Raw genomic sequence first — 18,860 nt, forward strand, 5'->3', positions numbered from 1 at the left:
GTGGAGCCGTGACGCGGGAGGTGGTGGAGGCAGGAAGAGTGGGGGTGGAGGGCGTGGTGGAAGGGGTGTGCGTGCCCGTGAAGGTGGCAGTGGCCGTGGTGCGTGAGGGGTGTCGGAGTGCTTGGCGGTGGTGGGCTGGGGGGAGCTGGTGGTGCGTGGTGTGGACGTGGGCACGGTGTGGTCAGGTGAAGCGGAGGGTGGCACGGTGGCCGTGGGGGTTGGGGTTGTGCTGGCCGGGCTCTGGGTGTTGGTGGTCAGGCTGAGGGTGGTCGTCAGTGGCGGGGCAGTGGGAGTGGGGCACCGTGCCGGTGACGGGCACAGGAGTGGATGGCGTGGCGGTGCCAGTGGGCTTCTCGGTGGAGGAGGGAGGGTGGGGACTCTGTTGGGGCGCTGACTGTGCGGGAGGTTGGCGTGACGGAGGAGGTGGCGGGTGTGGACTGGGGAGTGGGAGGGGTCTCTGGGAGTGTGGTGGGGTTGGGTAGGTGGTGGTGGTCCTGACGGGGTTCCGGTGGGTGGAGCCGGGACGCGGGAGGTGGTGGAGGCAGGAAGAGTGGGGGTGGAGGGCGTGGTGGAAGGGGTGTGCGTGCCCGTGACGGTGGCGTGGCCGTGTGCGTGAGGGGTGTCGGAGTGCTGGCGGTGGTGGGCTGGGGGGAGCTGGTGGTGCGTGGTGTGGACGTGGGCACGGTGTGGTCAGGTGAAGCGGAGGGTGGCACGGTGGCCGTGGGGGTTGGGGTTGTGCTGGCCGGGCTCTGGGTGTTGGTGGTCAGGCTGAGGGTGGTCGTCAGTGGCGGGGCAGTGGGGGTGGGCACCGTGCGGTGACGGGCACAGGAGTGGATGGCGTGGCGGTGCCAGTGGGCTTCTCGGTGGAGGAGGGAGGGTGGGACTCTGTTGGGGCGCTGACTGTGCGGGAGGTTGGCGTGACGGAGGAGGTGGCGGGTGTGGACTGGGGAGTGGGAGGGTCTGGGAGTGTGGTGGGGTTGGGTAGGTGGTGGTGGTCCTGACGGGGGTTTCCGGTGGGTGGAGCCGGGACGCGGGAGGTGGTGGAGGCAGGAAGAGTGGGGGTGGAGGCGTCGTGGTGGAAGGGGTGTGCGTGCCCGTGACGGTGGCCGTGGCCGTGTGCGTGAGGGGTGTCGGAGTGCTGGCGGTGGTGGGCTGGGGGGAGCTGGTGGTGCGTGGTGTGGACGTGGGCACGGTGTGGTCAGGTGGAGCGGAGGGTGGCACGGTGGCCGTGGGGGTTGGGGTTGTGCTGGCCGGGCTCTGGGTGTTGGTGGTCAGGCTGAGGGTGGTCGTCAGTGGCGGGGCAGTGGGGGTGGGCACCGTGCCGGTGACGGGCACAGGAGTGGATGGCGTGGCGGTGCCAGTGGGCTTCTCGGTGGAGGAGGGAGGGTGGGACTCTGTTGGGGCGCTGACTGTGCGGGAGGTTGGCGTGACGGAGGAGGTGGCGGGTGTGGACTGGGGAGTGGGAGGGGTCTGGGAGTGTGGTGGGGTTGGGTAGGTGGTGGTGGTCCTGACGGGGGTTCCGGTGGGTGGAGCCGGGACGCGGGAGGTGGTGGAGGCAGGAAGAGTGGGGGTGGAGGGCGTGGTGGAAGGGGTGTGCGTGCCCGTGACGGTGGCCGTGGCCGTGTGCGTGAGGGGTGTCGGAGTGCTGGCGGTGGTGGGCTGGGGGGAGCTGGTGGTGCGTGGTGTGGACGTGGGCACGGTGTGGTCAGGTGAAGCGGAGGGTGGCACGGTGGCCGTGGGGGTTGGGGTTGTGCTGGCCGGGCTCTGGGTGTTGGTGGTCAGGCTGAGGGTGGTCGTCAGTGGCGGGGCAGTGGGGGTGGGCACAGGAGTGGATGGCGTGGCGGTGCCAGTGGGCTTCTCGGTGGAGGAGGGAGGGTGGGACTCTGTTGGGGGCGCTGGCTGTGCGGGAGGTTGGCGTGACGGAGGAGGTGGCGGGTGTGGACTGGGGAGTGGGAGGGGTCTGGGAGTGTGGTGGGGTTGGGTAGGTGGTGGTGGTCCTGACGGGGGTTCCGGTGGGTGGAGCCGGGACGCGGGAGGTGGTGGAGGCAGGAAGAGTGGGGGTGGAGGGCGTGGTGGAAGGGGTGTGCGTGCCCGTGACGGTGGCCGTGGCCGTGTGCGTGAGGGGTGTCGGAGTGCTGGCGGTGGTGGGCTGGGGGGAGCTGGTGGTGCGTGGTGTGGACGTGGGCACGGTGTGGTCAGGTGGAGCGGGGGGTGGCACGGTGGCCGTGGGGGTTGGGGTTGTGCTGGCCGGGCTCTGGGTGTTGGTGGTCAGGCTGAGGGTGGTCGTCAGTGGCGGGGCAGTGGGGGTGGGCACCGTGCCGGTGACGGGCACAGGAGTGGATGGCGTGGCAGTGCCAGTGGGCTTCTCGGTGGAGGAGGGAGGGTGGGACTCTGTTGGGGCGCTGACTGTGCGGGAGGTTGGCGTGACGGAGGAGGTGGCGGGTGTGGACTGGGGAGTGGGAGGGGTCTGGGAGTGTGGTGGGGTTGGGTAGGTGGTGGTGGTCCTGACGGGGGTTCCGGTGGGTGGAGCCGGGACGCGGGAGGTGGTGGAGGCAGGAAGAGTGGGGGTGGAGGGCGTGGTGGAAGGGGTGTGCGTGCCCGTGACGGTGGCGGTGGCCGTGTGCGTGAGGGGTGTCGGAGTGCTGGCGGTGGTGGGCTGGGGGGAGCTGGTGGTGCGTGGTGTGGACGTGGGCACGGTGTGGTCAGGTGGAGCGGGGGGTGGCACGGTGGCCGTGGGGGTTGGGGTTGTGCTGGCCGGGCTCTGGGTGTTGGTGGTCAGGCTGAGGGTGGTCGTCAGTTGTGGGGCAGTGGGGGTGGGCACATGAGTGGATGGCGTGGCGGTGCCAGTGGGCTTCTCGGTGGAGGAGGGAGGGTGGGACTCTGTTGGGGCGCTGACTGTGCGGGAGGTTGGCGTGACGGAGGAGGTGGCGGGTGTGGATTCGGTAATGGGAAGTGTTTCGGGGTTCGTTGGTGTTGGGTAGGTGGTGGTGGTCCTGACGGGGGTTCCGGTGGGTGGAGCCGTGACGCGGGAGGTGGTGGAGGCAGGAAGAGTGGGGGTGGAGGGCGTGGTGGAAGGGGTGTGCGTGCCCGTGACGGTGGCCGTGGCCGTGTGCGTGAGGGGTGTTGGAGTGCTGGCGGTGGTGGGCTGGGGGGAGCTGGTGGTGCGTGGTGTGGACGTGGGCACGGTGTGGTCAGGTGAAGCGGAGGGTGGCACGGTGGCCGTGGGGGTTGGGGTTGTGCTGGCCGGGCTCTGGGTGTTGGTGGTCAGGCTGAGGGTGGTCGTCAGTGGCGGGGCAGTGGGGGTGGGCACCGTGCCGGTGACGGGCACAGGAGTGGATGGCGTGGCGGTGCCAGTGGGCTTCTCGGTGGAGGAGGGAGGGTGGGACTCTGTTGGGGCGCTGACTGTGCGGGAGGTTGGCGTGACGGAGGAGGTGGCGGGTGTGGATTCGGTAATGGGAAGTGTCTCGGGGTTCGTTGGTGTTGGGTAGGTGGTGGTGGTCCTGATGGGGGTTCCGGTGGGTGGAGCCGTGACACGGGACGTGGTGGAGGCAGGAAGAGTGGGGGTGGAGGGCGTGTCGGGTGGTGGGTGTGTGGCTATTGGCGTGTTGGTCTGCGGCCCCTCCGTGAATGTTGTATATGTCGTGGCCCCACTGGTTTCCTTGCCCGTGGCGCTGGTGGGCGTTGGCCGTGTGCTGTGCTGTGTGAGTTTGCCTGTCGTGGTCTCCAGTGGTCGTGGCGTTTCCGTCTGCTCTGTCTTCCCAGTGACAGGCGTTTCTTCAGTCCAGTGCGGAGTTGGTGACTCTGTTGGGACCGCAGTGTCATTCCCCCTCTTTCTGCTCCTTCCCGGGGCTGCGAGCTGGCTGTGCCCCCCCGCTTACTTTCTCGGCTCTCCTCAATCCTGCCTTATGCCACTCCCAGGTGTAATTCACATGCCTGCTTTCTGCTGTCCCGCACCCTGTCTTTCTCTGGGGTCCTTGCTACCACCTGATGTGGGTTCTGAAGCCCCTCCCCTGCAGGCCTTCTTGGCCTCTGTCCCCTCACCCGTACACCCAAGGTGTCCACTGTTCGTCTGCCTGGGCCGTCCATTGGGGGCATATCTGTTGCTGGCTCAGGAGGGGCTTTTTTTCTCACCTGCTCTCAGGGGAACTGGAGGTTCGGCCCCAGCCCCAGAGTCGGAGGCTGTAGTTGGGTGAGGCCTTTAGGATCAAGTGTGTCCCCTGGGGCCTGTGGGTCCCCTGGGCAGGGGTGGCTGTGGCGCAGGGGCGCATGGAGATGTGGGGAGCAGAGCGTGATCAGCGAGATGGCAGCCCCGATCCCACCCCACGTGGTCACAGCCCCGACAGCGTGGCCACAGCCCCTCTGTGGGAACGGGTGGTGGTGCTTACTTGTGATGGGCCCTGTGGCGGTCCCTGAGACGGGCACCGTGGTGCGTGCTGTGGACCGAGCTGTGGACCGCGTGGCCACACTGACGGGGGGTGCTGTGGGCTGCGTTGTGGCCCGGGTCACCGTGGGTCCTGTGGCTGTTGATCTCGCTGTAGCCGTGGGAGTCCGCGTCGGTGTGGCCCGTGTGGTAACAGCAGAGGTGGTTGCTGATGACTCTGCGGGGAACAGTGCCCGGCACGTCTCCAGCCCCATCCAGGCTCCTGCGGGGGCCCCTCCCCCAGCAGGGCCCGCACCGCCCAGCTTTACCTCCAGTGGAGATCGTTGGTCCTGTCCCGGTGGTCGGGGCTGTTCCTGGCTTTGTGGAGGAGGGGGCTGTTGGCGTGGCGGGAAGGCTGGGCGTCAGGGTTGGGGCCTCAGGCGTGGCTGTGGGGCTGGGGGAGCTGAGCCCCACCGTGCTGGCCGAGGCAGGTTGGGTTGCGGTGGCGGGCGACCCTGCAGGGGCAGATGTGCGTCACTGCGGGGCCGGGGGCTGACCTAGCACCCCCCGGGAGGACACCCCTCTCTTGCCTGCGGGCAGGAGGCCACGGCTGGGGGCCTCAGAGGGCAGTGTGGGCCCACTGTCCCCTCTCGGCCGACTTCCTGGTCAGCCCTGTGCCCCCACCGGGCAGAGATGGCCCAGCCCAGGCCATCTCTGGGGCCCGGCTGCTGCCCAGCTTTCGGGGGCTGCCCACTATGCCAGGGGAGGGCCGGCAGCAGAGCCCGCTTTCCCTCGGCACCCAGCATGAGTGCACTCACCTGTCGTGGGCTGCGGCGTGGTGGGCGGCGGTGCTGCGGAGGAGAGCTGGTCAGGAGCCTGCCTGGGCCCCACCTGCCTGGCCCTCGGCGCCTCCAGGCGTGTCCCCAGGCCAGAGGCAGAGGGGCTGGGGCTAGCTGGGAGGGCCTTGAGCCCTGCTCCCCCCCCTCTCCCCTTCCTTCTCCCCAGTGTCCAGGCGAGGGTCGCTGCAGGTGCTGTCCTGCACCCCCCAGGCCGCCTGTTCCTGAAGGCCTGGCCCCCACCTACCCGGCAGTCCCGCAGGGCCCAGGTCTGCCCTGTGGCTGGAGGTGGATGTGGGTGTGTGGGGAGGGCCGGGAGGCGAGGGCCGGGCTGTCCCCTTGTGTCTGGGAGTCTGCACACCCCAGGGGTGTAGGCTTGGGAGCAGGGGGCTGGGGGCAGCAGGCTGGGGAGGGCTTACCGCATGGCACACATGTTCCTTTGTCGGGGTCGAAGTACTCGTCCCGGGAGCAGTTGTAGCAGCCTGGGGGCCCGGGTGCAGAGAAGGGCCCGGCCTCAGTGCCTGGGGCCCGCGCCCCCCGCCCCTGGGGCTTGCTTCCATCGTCCCCTTGCCACCGTCTGTCCCCGCCTCTCCCCTGAGCCAGCTGTGGCTGCCCCCTCTGGGTCCCCTCTCCTGGACCCGCATTCCTCCCGCCAGCTCCCGCCGGCCCCGCCTCGTGTCCCCTCCTCTGTGAGGTACCTTCGATGTTGGTGCCCGGGAGGCTCTGCGGCCACGAGGGGCAGAGGCATGGCTGGTAGTGCCATGTGCAGTTGCCCTCCTGGGTGTACTGGTACTCGCCGCCGCCCACCTGCGCGTGGGTGTTGTAGAAGTCGCAGTAGATGGCTGCGGGGGAGGGGCCCTGTCAGGGGGCTGTGGTCGCTCCGTAGGGCCTCCCGGGGGGGGGGGCACGGCCCGCTACCCACCCCACCCCGCTGGGCAGCCCTGCCTTGGCCCCGGGGAAGCCTGTGGGCGAGAGTGGGGCACTCACGGCAGAAGTCCGGGGACCTCCAGTCTATGCACACGCCCTTGTCCACGCAGGCTTTGGCGTAGGCGGCCACAGCGTCGCACAGGCACTCGCAGTCTCCGCCGGTGTCGCACCCGCACGTGTCGCGCACGCAAGCTTCGTAGTAGGGCAGGTGGTACACCTACGGGAAATGGCCCTCAGTGTCCCGATCCTCAGTGTCCGGCTGCAGCGTCCAGCCCGCAGCGTCCCGGCCGCCCCTCGGCGCTCCTGGGCAGCGGTGGGGCACGGGCGCAGGGGCGCGGGCGTGGGCGCACCTGGCTGTGGCAGGCAGCGAAGGTCTGGCTGTTGATGATGCTGCATTTGCGCTCGGCCCAGGACTGGCGGAAGGTGTTGAGGCTGCAGGGGTCCAGCGTGAAGGTGGTGTCGCCGCACAGCGGGCTCTCCTTCCACGAGTTCACGAACTCCAGCTCGCTCGACGCCACGTATCTGCTGCGCGTCTGGAAGTCGTCCTTCATGTTCCCGTTGTAGTTGCCGCACAAGCCGCAGAGGGTGTCCTGCGGGGGGGGGCTGGCGTCAGGTGGGCAGGTGGGCGGCCCCCCCGCCCCCGCTCCCGGGGCTGCGGGGCGCGGGCGGCGGTACCTGGGAGGCACCTGCCACCTTGATGAAGACGGTCATGTGCTTGTTCCAGATGAGGCTCAGGTTGTAGGCGCTGCCGACGGCGGCGTCCAGCTCCAGGTGCAGGGAGCCGGCCTTGACCCGGAAGCGCACGCCGGGGTCCTCCCCGCTGACCGTGTAGTTCCCATCCGCCAGCACGATGGACAGGCCCTGTGGGGTGCGACCGTCATGGGCTGCCCGCCCCCATCCTGGGCGGCCACGAAACGCCACTGGGTCTGCCCGCCAGCCTGAGCGCGCCAAAGCGGGGCCAAGCTCCGGGCTGGGGGCCTGCCTTCTGGGGCCCGCTGTTTGCAGAAGGTTCCAGGACATCCTCGAAACCATGCCGAGGGCTGAAGGTCAGGCTTGTGGGAGAACCCCTCCCTCCACGCGGTTGTGCAGCTCCGGGGGGGACGCTGCTGCCCGTCGTGTGGACGGGGGTGGCCCTGAGAAGCCAGGCCCCACGGCCCCCAGGGGAGGCGGGACCCCGCCCTCCTGCGCTCACCCCCGAGAGGATCTTGATGGCCCGGGAGCAGGTGACGCCCGAGTTCCCACACACGACATTCTCCGTCAGGATCTTGAAGGTGGGCTGAGCGTCGCTGGCGCCGCAGCCGTCCTGTGGGGAGGGGGCGCTGAGGAGGAGCCGCCCCCCCCGCAGCCCCAGCCCCCGCCTGGCCTGGGCTGGCACTCACGGTGACGAGGATGTACTCGCAGCTGCCGTCAAACACGAAGCGCTGCCCGTCGAAGGTGACCACGTGACCCTCCCCGTAGAGCGTGCAGGTGGAAGGGCAGCGGGTGCTCTGCTGGCAGGTCCACGTCCCCCTCGAGCAGACGCTGTGGGAGGAGTGGTCATGACCCCTGACCTGGGGGGGCCCCCGGGGACTGGGTCTGGGGGGGCTGTGACTCACCAGCTCTTACAGTCGGCGTGGAGCTCGGCGCCCCGGGGGTAGGACACGCCCCCATACTCGCACGGGCACTCCTCGGGGGGCACGCACTGCCCGCTGGCGTTCTCATACAGCCCTCTGGGACAGGCGCAGCCAGGCTCGCACTTGGTTGGCACCTGCAGGAGGAGGGTCGGCCCTGGAGGTGGCCCCGCCTGCTCCTGCCCCTGGGCCCTTCCCTCCCAGGCCCCCTCCCTGTGCCCGCCCTGCCCTGGGCCTCCGTAGCAAAGCTGCCCCAGCCCCTTGGCCCTGCAGAGCCCCTCTGGCGCACAGTCCCCAGGGAGCCCCCAGACGAGAGTCCAGGTGGCCACGCCCATAGTCACGCTCATCCCGGGATGGCGGGGACAGAGGAGGGCCCGCCTTCCCTGAGGGGTCTGCGGAAATCCTCCCGTGGGCCCGGGGAGAAGCTCTGGGGTGTCCGCTGGGGGGACGTCCCGCCCCGGCTGTCCCTAGCGTCCTTGGGCCGCAGGGACTGCCCTCCAGGGGGCGTGCTCGCCCTCGCTCCACCAGCCTTACGCAGGGGGTGCCGGTGGCCAGCATCTGACAGGTGGGGGCGCAGGCCGCCCCAAACTTGTCCTCGGAGTTCTGGCTGCAGGACTGGAAGGTCTTGGGGGCCGAGCAGGTCGCTGCAGAGACGAGGGCCCAGGTGGGGCGGGCTCAGCAGAGCCGAGGCGATCGCGGGGCAGCCCCGCCAGCCCTGCCAGCCCCGCCGTGGTACCTACCCAAGAGCATCAGGGGCCGTGCCGGGCAGCTCAGTCGCCCGTTGATGCAGTGGCTGCAGGAGAGAGGCCGTGTGAGCGCCGCCTGGGCCGGGCTGCTGGCCGGGCGGCTGCCCTGAGGACCCTCGCTCAACTCACCAGATGACGCCGTTGACCGCGGTGGACTGGCCGGCCGGGAGGAACTTGTTGTCGTCCAGGAGGCAGGGGCACTGGGCCTTGCGCACACACTCGGCCTTGTGGTTCAGGTAGGTGCCCTCAGGGCAGTTGCAGCCGTCCACCGGCACGGCGCTGGGGTGGCACTCGACCTTGCGGTCGGACAGTGACAGGCACGTGCGGTCACAGGCCTGGCTGTTGTAGCTGAAAGTCTGGTTGCCCGTGCAGGAGATGGCTGTGGGGACCCAGAGTCAGGCCCGCGGGGGGACAGCCCCCTCCCCCGCCCGCCCCCCCGCCAGCCCCTCACGCACTGCAGTTGTCCACGCTGCTCCTCCAGCCCTGGAGCAGGACGCCCCGCGAGGCACAGGCGAGGGCATAGCTGCCCAGGGCGGCGCAGATGTGCGGGAAGGTCTCCTCGTAGTTGCAGGCCTGGTACACGCACCTCTGCGGGCAGACGGTGGCCGTGGGCGCCCGCCCCCCCCCGCCTGCCCCCCACACTGCTCCCACCCGCAGGACTGCCTACCTTGTAGAAGGGCTTGGGGTCCACGGTGGCGTGGCACTGCTCAAACACCGTGCCCGTCTTCACCAGCACCCCGCAGTGGGTCTCCGCGCACACCTCTGGGGGGCAGGGGTGGTCAGGTCCCCTCTGGGGCCTCCCTCCTGCCTGCAGCTCCCCCCTGGGCGGCACTCACTGTTGAGGTGGCTCATGGAGCAGGGGTCGGTCTCACGCTCGAGCGCCGCCGGGCAGTTCCCCGCCCGCCAAGAGTCCACAAAGAGGGAGGCGGTGCCCTCGGCGATGCCCATGCTGGTCGTGAAGTCGTCTGTCGTGTCCCCGTTGAAGGTGCCGCAGAGCCCTGGGTGGGCGGGCCTCAGAGTGGGACCTGTCCTGCCCACACCCCCCAGAGCCCCTCCCCTGCCCTAACCACGGTCGGCTGCCCCCCCGGGCTGGAGCTGGCCTCGGGCCCTGAGCGCTGGCCCTGCTGGGTCAGGGCGAGGCTCTGCTCAGCCCCTTCTCCTCTGGAGGGCGCAGCTGGGTGGAGGGGCAGCTGGCGGGGAAGGGGCTCACCTCTGGTCTGGCCTCTGAATTGGGGCCCGACAGTGACATACACCTGGAACACCGAACTTAGCTGGACCTCCAGCTCCAGCCCAAAGGTGGTGACCATCTGGATGAGGGTGGACGTCTGCCTGAACACCGTGATGTTGCCTGCGGGGACAGAGGGCTCAGCGTGGCCTGCCCTGGGGCCAGGCTCAGGGAGGCCAGGGCGCCCGCCGGGGCCGAGGCGACGTACGGGTGTGGTAGGGCAGCCTCTTGGTGTCCCCGTTGTTGGTGATGACCTCATCCCGAGAAATGACGATTTTGTCCTGGAAGGAGGGTGGCCAGTCATGGGGGCGGGGCGGGGCGGGACCGGGGAGCATCCCCAGGGGACCGCAGGACGGGGCTCCTCACCTGGCTGGACATGTAGATGACGGCGACCAGGGAGGTCTCCGAGTGCGAGTACCCAGACTTGTCGTACACGGCCAGGAGCGAGCCCCCGTCGGGGAGCTGGGGGCTCTGGGGGGAGCGGTGGCTCAGCACAGAGGCCCAGGTGCTCCTGGAGACGGACCCCCCGCCCAAGGCAGGCCCCCAGGTGGAGGCGGCACCCTACCTGGAGGAGGGTGTAGGTACAGGTGCCGTGGAAGCGGTAGGGCCTGGCATCGAACGTGGTGACGAAGGAGCCGCCCTCCAGGGCGCAGCGGTGGGGGCAGGGCTGCTCCACGCACTCCCAGCGGCCCCCGGAGCAGCGGCTGCAGGGGGGGCGGTATGACCAGAGGGCCTGGGGTGGCAGGGGGCGGGTGCCCAGGTCCCGGCCTGCCCGCACACCCTCCCAGCTGCCCCGCTCACCAGGTCTGGCAGGCGGCTGTGGCGGCCTCCCCGGGGGCGTAGACCTCCCCGCCCAGCATGCAGGGGCACTGGGGCACAGGCACGCAGCTGTGGTTTTTGGAGCTGTCATCCAGAACCGTCCCTGCAGGAGAGGGGCTTCCTGGGGCTGCCGCCAGGAGACGCCCTCCCAGCCTCCTGCAGGGCCACCCAGGAGGGCTGCGCCCTCAGCCCCCCTGCCTTGCAGCCCCGCCCGCCTGGCGCTCAGAGCCACTCCGTCCGCCCTCACCCTGCCCGCGCCCTACAGGGCGTCTGGGAGGCCAGGGTGGGCGTTTCAAGGTCCCAGAGGGCCTGCCTCACCTTCTGGGCAGAAGCAGCCGAAGGTGCAGAAGCCGGAGCAGCTGGGCTGTGGGTTGGAGCAGGTCCGCACGCAGGGCTCCCCGCACTCACGGTACACCTGGTTGGCTGGGCACTCACCCACAGCTGTGGGCCCGCGGCCGCCCGGTGAGAGGCGCCGGTGGTACGGGGCCCCCCACCCCCCGCCGCCCTGGCCCAGGACTCGGGCCGGGCCCCCCGCCCCCCAGGTCTCCTCTGCCTCGTGGTCGAGGGGGCACTTGGGGTGTCAAGTCTATGGCCTTGCCCTCCCCCCCATGCCCCCCAGGACTCACAGCAGAGGCCGGGGCCCCGCCAGGGCCTGACGGGCTGGCCGGCCATGCTGCACTGGCGGGAGTACTCGGACAGCGTGGCGCAGCTGCAGTTGTGCCAGCCTGGCTGGGCGCACGCGGCCATGTCCGCCTGGCAGCTCAGCAGGAACGGCTCCTTGGACACGTTGCACGTGGGGGACACCAGGGTCAGCAGCCGGGAGCAGGTCTGGGCCTGGGCACAGGGCCGTTCGCGTCACCACTCAGCCTGGGGGCCAAGGCCGGGGCCCGCACCACGCCTGTGACTCGGAAGGCTGGGGGCGGGGGGTGTTGGCTTGTGGCTTGGCCCCCACCCGGCTGAAGGGCCCCTGCCGCCCCGGGAGCCCGGCCACCTCACGTACGTGCCCTGCCTGCAGGCCCCGGGGGCTGGGGATGGCCTCGTGGGAGCAGATCTCATTGGGGTCGTCCAGCTTCTGGAGGGCGGCGTACTTGTGGGGGTCCAGGAGTTTGCCTGGGGTGCGGGACGGGATGGGGTCAGCGCCACGGGTGCCGGGCCGGGGAGGGGTCTGCGCCCCCCGTCACCTACCATCCTCGCTCAGAAACTCGTCCGTCCGCTGGCCGTTGAAGTTGCCACACAGCCCACACATCCTGCCCACGTTTTTCTTCTCCACTAGGACCTGGGGGTCAGGGAGCACCGTGCGGCGGGAGGGGCGCGGCCTGCCAGCCGCCCAGAGCACCCTCCCAGGCAGGCCGTGCGCCCCGCCGCCCCAGCGTCCCCCCGGCCCCCTGCCACCGCCCCTGGGTCCTCTCTTCCTGCTGGGTCTTCCCTGCTTTCAAGTGGGAAACTGAGCCGCCAAAAGCCCAGGCTCCCGGGCAGGCCCTTGCCCACCCCAGCCCCGCCGCACGGCGCCAGGAGCAGCCCCCACCCAGCCGACGTCCTCACCATGAGGTAGGCGCCCGGGCCCCACACGACCACCAGCTCCAGCTCCAGCCGCTTGGCCACCAGACGCACGCTCTGGCCGAAGGGCGTCATCTGTAGCCCGTGGCTCGTGTAGGGCAGGCTGACGACCCTGCAGGGCCACACCGTCAGCGGCCACCCCCTCAGGGACCCAGCTGCCCGGCCCGGCTCCGCAACCTACCCCTCGTCCTTGACAGAGATGACCCCCTGCTGGACGGTGACCACAGAGGCCCCCAGCTCCACGATGACCCGGGAGATGTTCCCGCTGGGCCCTCGCCGGAGCTGGACACTGAAGGTGGACGAGGCGTCCTCGCAGGTGGCCGCGAAGATGTAGTTGCAGGTCCCCGAGAAGTCATACACGTGGCCGTCGAAGGTGGAAAAGTGGCCGGCCCCCCAAGTGGAGCACCAGCCCCTGTCCGGAGCTGCGGGGAGCGTGGGCGGGGTCTTGGAGCCCAGCGTTCCCCCCCCGGGCGGCGGGGAGCCCACACCAGGCAACCAGAGGCCTCAGCCTCCAGGCCTCCTGGGGTGGTGGGGAAAGGGCCCCCTCCTCCAGCTTTGAGGTGGGGTCTGTGGGATGCCAAGCTGCAGCTCAGCTCCTCCAGCAGGACCCCCCCAACCCCGCCGCCCGCAGCAGGACGGGCTTGTCTTGCCCCGGGCCAGGGGTGGCTGTGGTGCTGCGGCCACCAGGTCCCCCTTGGGGACCCCCGGACCCTGCAGCAGGGCCGTGGCTGTGATCCTCACCTGTCTGCGGGGAGTCTGTCAGCCTCTGGAGGCCTGGGGGCGCTGAGGGGCTGTCATCCAGACCTGCGCGGACGGGAGCTGTGGTCAGGGTGGCTGGTGGCTCTTGAGCGGGGAGCGGGGCTCACCTTCCCCACTGTTCCCCCACGGGGTCACCTCGGAGGGACCCATCTGAGCTATCACCTGCAGGCTGGGGACACAGTGGGGATGAGCCCTGCCCCCAGGCCCTGCTCAGGAAGGCCAAGTCCAGGCACAGAAGGGCCACGAGTGGCCCGCGGGTGAGCTGGGGCCCAGCAGGTCCTGGGGAGGGGAGAGGGCTGGACACCGGCCCGGGCCAGGCTCCCTGGCGTCCAGTCCCTCCGCCTCCGCAGTCGTGCCCGGCCCTCCGGGTTTTGACAAAAATCCCAGGTGTGGCCCGAACAGGCGTGTGAAGGGCTCCAGGCTGCCAGCTCCGAGGGCTTCCGTGGCCTCCTGCAGCCTCACGGCCTCACGGCGGTACTTGTGGGAGGTGGGAGCCCTGAGCCCAGAGGGGCCGGGTGGTGTGCCAGTGGAGGAGAACCTGGCAGGGCCGTTGCCCTTGAGTCCTGCCCACTCTGCAGGCCGCTCAGAGAGGCAGGGTGAGGCCTGAGGCCGCTCAGCAGGCTTATGCTTCTCCCTGTCCTGGGCCCTGGAAGGGGCTGGTTCTGCTTCCTTCCTCCCGGTCAGTCTCCTGGGACTCTGGTGGCCCTGGCCAGAGAAATGCCTGGCGACACTTGCCACGGTGACACGGCAGGGGCAGGAAGCCCTGGCCAGCCTCGCCTCCCCCCGCCCCCTCGGCCGCTGTAGTCCTACTGCGGCCCGTGGCCCGGCCCTTAGGCCCATCACCGCATATGCAGCCCCCGGGGGCCCGCGCCCACCCGCTCCCCACTGCGCCCCATTGGCCCCAGGTTCTGTGGGTTCCTGGGTGACATCAGGGAGTAGGGCCGCCTGCCTGATGGCCCTGGGGTCCCAGGCTGGGGGGGTGGCGCCGCCTGGTCCTCCTTCCTTGGGGCACCGGTCATGCAGGGGCGTACCCGGGCCCTCCCCCGGCTCGTCACCGGCCCCGCCGGTCCCTTGGGCCGGTCCCACCACTGCTCCTCCTTGTCTCTAGACGCCAGCTCCCCAGTCACATGCCCCCTGTCCTCTGCTCTGCCAGGTGTCCCCCCAGCCCCTGCCCGGTGGCCTCAGCTGTCCGAAAACTGGCCCGCGGCACTGCCGCTGCTCCCCAGGGCCGGCTGGCTTCCCACCACCCTCAGAACAGGTGCTGGCCCTTGACCCACGGGGCCTTCGGTTGGGCTGGCCACGCCCCTGACGGCCCTGTGGTGGCCAGAGGACACACCGTTCCCTCTGCATGCTTGGCAGCTCTGCCCGCCTTGCCCGTCCTGGGTCCACCCCGGCCTGGCTCAAGGGCCTCCGTCCTGGAGCCCCTGCCCCGGGGTCTTGACGTCCCATCCGCGCTTTGGGAGCCCGGTGTCTGGGAGGGCAGGGCCCGCCTGGCACCCCCTCTTCGCAGCAGAGCAAGTGGCGCTCAGAGAGCATTTGCAGAAACGTGGAGGCCCCATCCCTCCACCTCCGCCAAGGACTCAGCCTGGACCCACGACTCCCCAAAGCCAAGCTCCTCAGCACACCTGCAGGCCTGCACCCCTAGGCTGGCTCCCAGGCACCTCCCACCTGGACCGGTTCTGGGTCCAGGTCTGGGGGTGCTCAGGCTCAGGGAGGCAGCCTTGGCCAGCAGGGGTCCTGAGTGCTCAGAGCTGCCCGGTGAGTGGGTGCCCGGTGAGCAGGGCAGGGGCTCCATGTGAGGACGGGTGAAAGGGCCCACAAGAGAGTGCGGGACACGGGGTTGGCAACCTGCCCCCGGCGCCGGGCCCGGCTGAGGCTTGTGGGGCCTCCAGGAGGGGCCAGAGAGGCAAGGATCGGCGAGGGAGCAGCAACGAGTCCCTCTGGACTCAGAGGTCAGGGCTCTGAGGCTGGCGGGGAAGGGGCCGAAGGCTTGGCGCCTGCACCAGGGGGCACCCCGGCCAGCAGGGGGCACCCGGGCTGGCCCCTTCCGAGGGTTGGCCTCAGGGGTGAAAGCTGCTTCCGCCACGCATCAGAGACGCCTGGGGTGGTTGGCCGAAGGGCCCCAGGGAGGAGGAAGGGCACCCCTGCCCCAGTGGCGGATGGGAGGGCCCTGGTGGGGCGGCCTGTCCAGCCTCCCATTTCCTTGACCCTTACAGCAGCCACACCGAAGGGAGGCATTTGACAGGCGGGGAACGTGAGGCCCGGACGGGACCCGGTTGGGCCAGGTCTCTCTGTGAGTCTGGCTGCCCCCAGGACCCAGTGGGGAGAGGGATGGTGCCAGGCTCCGAGCACCGTTGCCCCAGGTCGCCTGCGTCTGCCACCCCTGATGCCATGGAGGGAGTGCATGAACCCGGCCTCCTGCCCCAACACAGCCTCCTTCCTCCTGGGCACTTGCCCCACGCGGCCCCTGCACCATCGGACTCCTGCTGGCTGGGCCTTGGCAAGGGTGCCATGGCCACGAACGAGCAGGGGCCTCCCGGGCTGGTTCCCCTCCTGCCCTCGTCTCTCAGTGTCCACGTGGCCAGCCCACCTCTGGCCAAGCTGGCGAGGCCCAGAGGGCGTGGGAGACTTTCCCAGTGCGCCACCCACAGGGCTCCACTCACCGGCGCCGAGCAGGGCATCCCCACAGGAGAGGAGCAGCAGCAGCCAGGGCCCGAGCATGGTGCCAGGAGAAGAGAGGTCGCTGCTGGACCCAGCCCCTTCCACCGTGGGACGCCCGGCCGGCTGCACCTGTGCAGCCCGAGTGGCAGCCCGGGGGGCCTTATATGGGGGCTGAAGGCCCTGCCCCCGCCACGCCTGCCTGCTTCCCCACACTCTGGCCCCGTCATCGCCACGGCCGGCCAGCTACGGCAGTGGCCAAACAGGATCTTGGACGCTGCTTTATCAGGACTGGCCTTTGGAAAATTTTCAGTGGGCAGCGGCCCCGTTATCACACACCTCTGAGCAGGGGGCCGGCGCATGGCCTCCAGGGTCCTGCAAACTCGCCCAGTGTTTACCCCCGGCTGGACTGGCCAGGGCTCTTCCTGGGGGTCAGTGCGGGCAGTCCGCATGGACGCCTAAACCCCACCCTGGGGACTGGAAGGGGGCTCGTCCAGGGCCTGTGGAGGGCGAGGCCTGGCCCCCCCTCCAGGGTGCTGCACAGGTAGCTCCTGGGGCCGTTCTCACCTGGAGAGGCCACCCCCGCCCTCGGGGGACAGACACCCAGGGCAGGAGCCGCCAGAGGTCAGGCCGGTCCAGACTGCCCTCCGGCCACGGTCCCAGGTGGGAGGATGTTGCCAATGGGCAGCCGGCCTTGGGGCTCCGGCGGGCACCTCGGGTGCTTGGGTCCTGAGACACACCCCCCCCCCCGCTTCTCAGCTCTGCCCTCTACTTATATGCTTTTCCAGACCCACGGCTCTGAGCTGCTTGCTTCAAGCCTGGCGGGGGTCGGGGGCTCGGGGGCTGCCCATCTGATGGGCATCACTGTGGGGGTCCTGTGCCAGTCTCAGGGTGCCCGGCTTCCCCAGGCAGAAGAGCAGGGCGTGGTTCCTGGGGGTAGCCGGGGGGCAGGAAGCAGGTGGGGTTAGTGGGCATTGTCCACAGACAGGGCACATGCCGGCCCTGCGAAGGTCCGGGTCCGGCTCCAGGTCCGGCTCCGGGTCCGGGTCCGGGTCATGTGAAGGTGGAGGCACAGGTGTTTCTCGTCCTCCCTGCCCCCTCTCGCAGGCATGGGTCCAGCCTCTGCAGGACAGCCTGCCCCTGAGTGGGAGCCCAGGGAGCTGGCACAGGGGCTGCCCTTTCCTGAGGGAGGTTCTGGCCCCCAGAGACTTGGCGCAGGGACCCCAGGCTCCCTCCGCAGAGTGTGTGTTGGGGGCTCCTCCCCAGCCCGAGCTCCCCACGCCACAGACCGGCCAGCTCTGCTTGGCCTGGCACAGCTCGGGGGCGCGGTGCCTGCATTCGGGGAAGCTGTGTGTTTGCCTTCAGTCAATGTTAATTCTCACAGAAAGTTGTTTTAGGAGTTTCGTGGCTCAGTGCTCTCAGTGCTAATGAACCCCACTGGTACCCATGAGGACGCAGGTTCGATCCCTGGCCTCAGTCAGTGGGGTTAAGGATCCAGCGTTGCCATGAGCTGGGGTGTAGGTCACAGACGCGGCTCGGATCTGGCTTTGCTGCGGCTGTGGTGGAGGCTGGTGGCTGGAGCTCCTATTGGACCCCTAGCCTGGGAAGCTCCATATGCCGTGGGTGTGGCCCTCAAAAGACAAAAAAAGGAAAGAGTTGTTCTAATGGGAAGCTGCTCTCCGTGAGTTTTGATGGGGCTGAGGGCCTGGCTCGGGTTCCACATGGCTCTGCCCGAAACCTTTCGAGGTCCCCAACTGCTTTATCTTCCATCTAGCCACGCGGCCCCTGCCACCCCCTCCCCAGCAAGTGCCCGACCTTGGGGCCTTGGCATGGTCCCCAGGGCCCCCTTCAGGGGTCGTGTCTCCAGCACCCAGAGGGGGCCCATGCCTCAGGGCAAGCAGGGGACATTCTTGGGTCACCCACTTACAGGGTCTGGGAGGGGGCCGGGGCACGTGGCAGGCAGGGGTGGCCCCACCCGCCCCCTGGCAGCTTAGGGGTGCAGGTGTGGCCCTGGCAGGGTTGGACGTCACTGGGCTGCCCGCGGCCGGTCCCACAGAAGCTCCCCTGTGTGCGTGTGACTTGGTTTGCGTTTCCCGGAAACCACACTGCCTGGCCCAGGGTCTGTCACACAGGGTCACGCCTTGGGGGCCGACTTAGCGCATGGCTCTGGCCTTTCAGCGCTGCTGGCGTGGGTCCTGCCCCGTCCCGGGGGTGGGGCTGCAGGGCCCCTTGTCCCTTTCTATGCACTTGTTTGGCAGGAAGTCACAGCAAAGGGCATTTTTGTCCCTGACCTGGGAACACTCGAATGCGCTGAGCAAACCGCCGGGAGATAAGGGTGTGCTGCCGTCCTGTGGCCACTGTCCCCGCGGGCTGTGCGATAAGAGTGCGACCCGCTGGCCGGCCTCGGGAAGCGGAAGGCCAGACACACAGGCCATTGTTCGCCCTCGCCCTCGGTCTGTGTCCCCCCAGGGCTCGGCCGGCCTGAGGCAGGGAGCCCGAGGGGGCCAGAGGCCTGGCCAAGGTCTGCTCTGCCCTGTCCCCCAGCCCCAGGGCCCAGTGTCCAGGCAGAGGGCCCGGGCACTGTTTCCAGCTGCCTGGCTCGCTGGGAGAGTGGGCGCTGTCCCCTTGGCCGTGGCTCCCTGCGCAGCCCGACCTGACCTGCAACTGAGGCCCAGGGCCGGGCTGAGGACACTGGCCCTCCCTGCCGGCCGATGCTGCCAGGGGCTCCAGCGTGGGCCCGGGGCCCAGCTCCCTCTGGGCCCCACCTGTCAGATGTGGGGGTGCCTGGGGGCGGGCAGGGCCCCTGAAGCTTGGCCCCACTAACCACCCTCTCCTATGTCGGGGGTGGGCCCTGGGGCAGTTGGGGCCTGTAATGACCACGAGTGCTGAGACGACGGAGCTGAGCGGTCGCCGGCTGACCCTCTGTCGTGTAGGAGCTGCGAGGCCAAGAGGAGCCAGTGCCCTGAGCCGGGCTCCCCGGGCAGGGATGGCCACCTGGCCCCTCTACGGCCTGGCCTGAGGGCCGATGACTGACCAGACGCCGCAGAGCCCCGGCCGAGCGTGGCCCCGGGCGCTCCTTGTCACGTCCACTGCCTCACCTGCTGCTCCCACTGCCTCCGGTCCCCTCCCGGCCAAGTCCTGCTTCTCACTGGCCCTTCTGGGGTCCCGTCCTGAGCTGCTGGGATCGACCCTGCCGGGGCGGTGGCAAGAGTGGGGCCAGTGAGCCAGGGCCACAGGCGAGGGTCGTGGGGGCGCCGGGGAGGGTGCTGGAGCGGCCTCCTGCCTCCTGGCAGCTGCCGTGGGCTTGGTGGGGAGGGCAGGCCTGGGGCTGGGTGCCCGCCTGCAGCCCAGGCAGCCCGTCGG

The 18,860-nt window shown here is 69.8% G+C and overlaps 1 protein-coding gene across 1 annotated transcript in view; it reads right to left on the minus strand.

Moving 5' to 3' along the window:
* The window catches only part of MUC6 (mucin 6, oligomeric mucus/gel-forming), a 29,812-nt gene extending 13,863 nt beyond the window's left edge, over window positions 1-15,949 (minus strand). The window contains exons 1-37 of the mRNA XM_047774059.1: window positions 15,896-15,949; window positions 15,503-15,629; window positions 13,244-13,411; window positions 13,002-13,118; window positions 12,822-12,884; window positions 12,262-12,502; window positions 12,066-12,192; window positions 11,709-11,799; window positions 11,524-11,633; window positions 11,150-11,357; window positions 10,842-10,964; window positions 10,506-10,626; window positions 10,270-10,408; window positions 10,071-10,175; window positions 9,913-9,985; window positions 9,690-9,827; window positions 9,316-9,477; window positions 9,147-9,241; window positions 8,935-9,067; window positions 8,609-8,858; window positions 8,474-8,526; window positions 8,268-8,377; window positions 7,719-7,870; window positions 7,503-7,644; window positions 7,316-7,426; window positions 6,799-6,984; window positions 6,474-6,713; window positions 6,184-6,340; window positions 5,895-6,038; window positions 5,616-5,678; window positions 5,179-5,211; window positions 5,002-5,113; window positions 4,690-4,755; window positions 4,471-4,598; window positions 2,003-3,402; window positions 1,031-1,899; window positions 302-900 (exon numbers count right to left, since the gene is read on the minus strand). Coding sequence (XP_047630015.1) covers window positions 302-900; window positions 1,031-1,899; window positions 2,003-3,402; window positions 4,471-4,598; window positions 4,690-4,755; window positions 5,002-5,113; window positions 5,179-5,211; window positions 5,616-5,678; window positions 5,895-6,038; window positions 6,184-6,340; window positions 6,474-6,713; window positions 6,799-6,984; window positions 7,316-7,426; window positions 7,503-7,644; window positions 7,719-7,870; window positions 8,268-8,377; window positions 8,474-8,526; window positions 8,609-8,858; window positions 8,935-9,067; window positions 9,147-9,241; window positions 9,316-9,477; window positions 9,690-9,827; window positions 9,913-9,985; window positions 10,071-10,175; window positions 10,270-10,408; window positions 10,506-10,626; window positions 10,842-10,964; window positions 11,150-11,357; window positions 11,524-11,633; window positions 11,709-11,799; window positions 12,066-12,192; window positions 12,262-12,502; window positions 12,822-12,884; window positions 13,002-13,118; window positions 13,244-13,411; window positions 15,503-15,629; window positions 15,896-15,949 — 7,210 coding nt within the window. The remainder of the gene's footprint in view (window positions 1-301; window positions 901-1,030; window positions 1,900-2,002; window positions 3,403-4,470; window positions 4,599-4,689; window positions 4,756-5,001; window positions 5,114-5,178; window positions 5,212-5,615; window positions 5,679-5,894; window positions 6,039-6,183; window positions 6,341-6,473; window positions 6,714-6,798; window positions 6,985-7,315; window positions 7,427-7,502; window positions 7,645-7,718; window positions 7,871-8,267; window positions 8,378-8,473; window positions 8,527-8,608; window positions 8,859-8,934; window positions 9,068-9,146; window positions 9,242-9,315; window positions 9,478-9,689; window positions 9,828-9,912; window positions 9,986-10,070; window positions 10,176-10,269; window positions 10,409-10,505; window positions 10,627-10,841; window positions 10,965-11,149; window positions 11,358-11,523; window positions 11,634-11,708; window positions 11,800-12,065; window positions 12,193-12,261; window positions 12,503-12,821; window positions 12,885-13,001; window positions 13,119-13,243; window positions 13,412-15,502; window positions 15,630-15,895) is intronic.
* Between the last annotated feature and the right edge of the window lie 2,911 nt (window positions 15,950-18,860).

Source organism: Phacochoerus africanus, chromosome 4 (assembly GCF_016906955.1).
Source record: "Phacochoerus africanus isolate WHEZ1 chromosome 4, ROS_Pafr_v1, whole genome shotgun sequence".
Classification (NCBI taxonomy): Eukaryota; Metazoa; Chordata; class Mammalia; order Artiodactyla; family Suidae; genus Phacochoerus; species Phacochoerus africanus.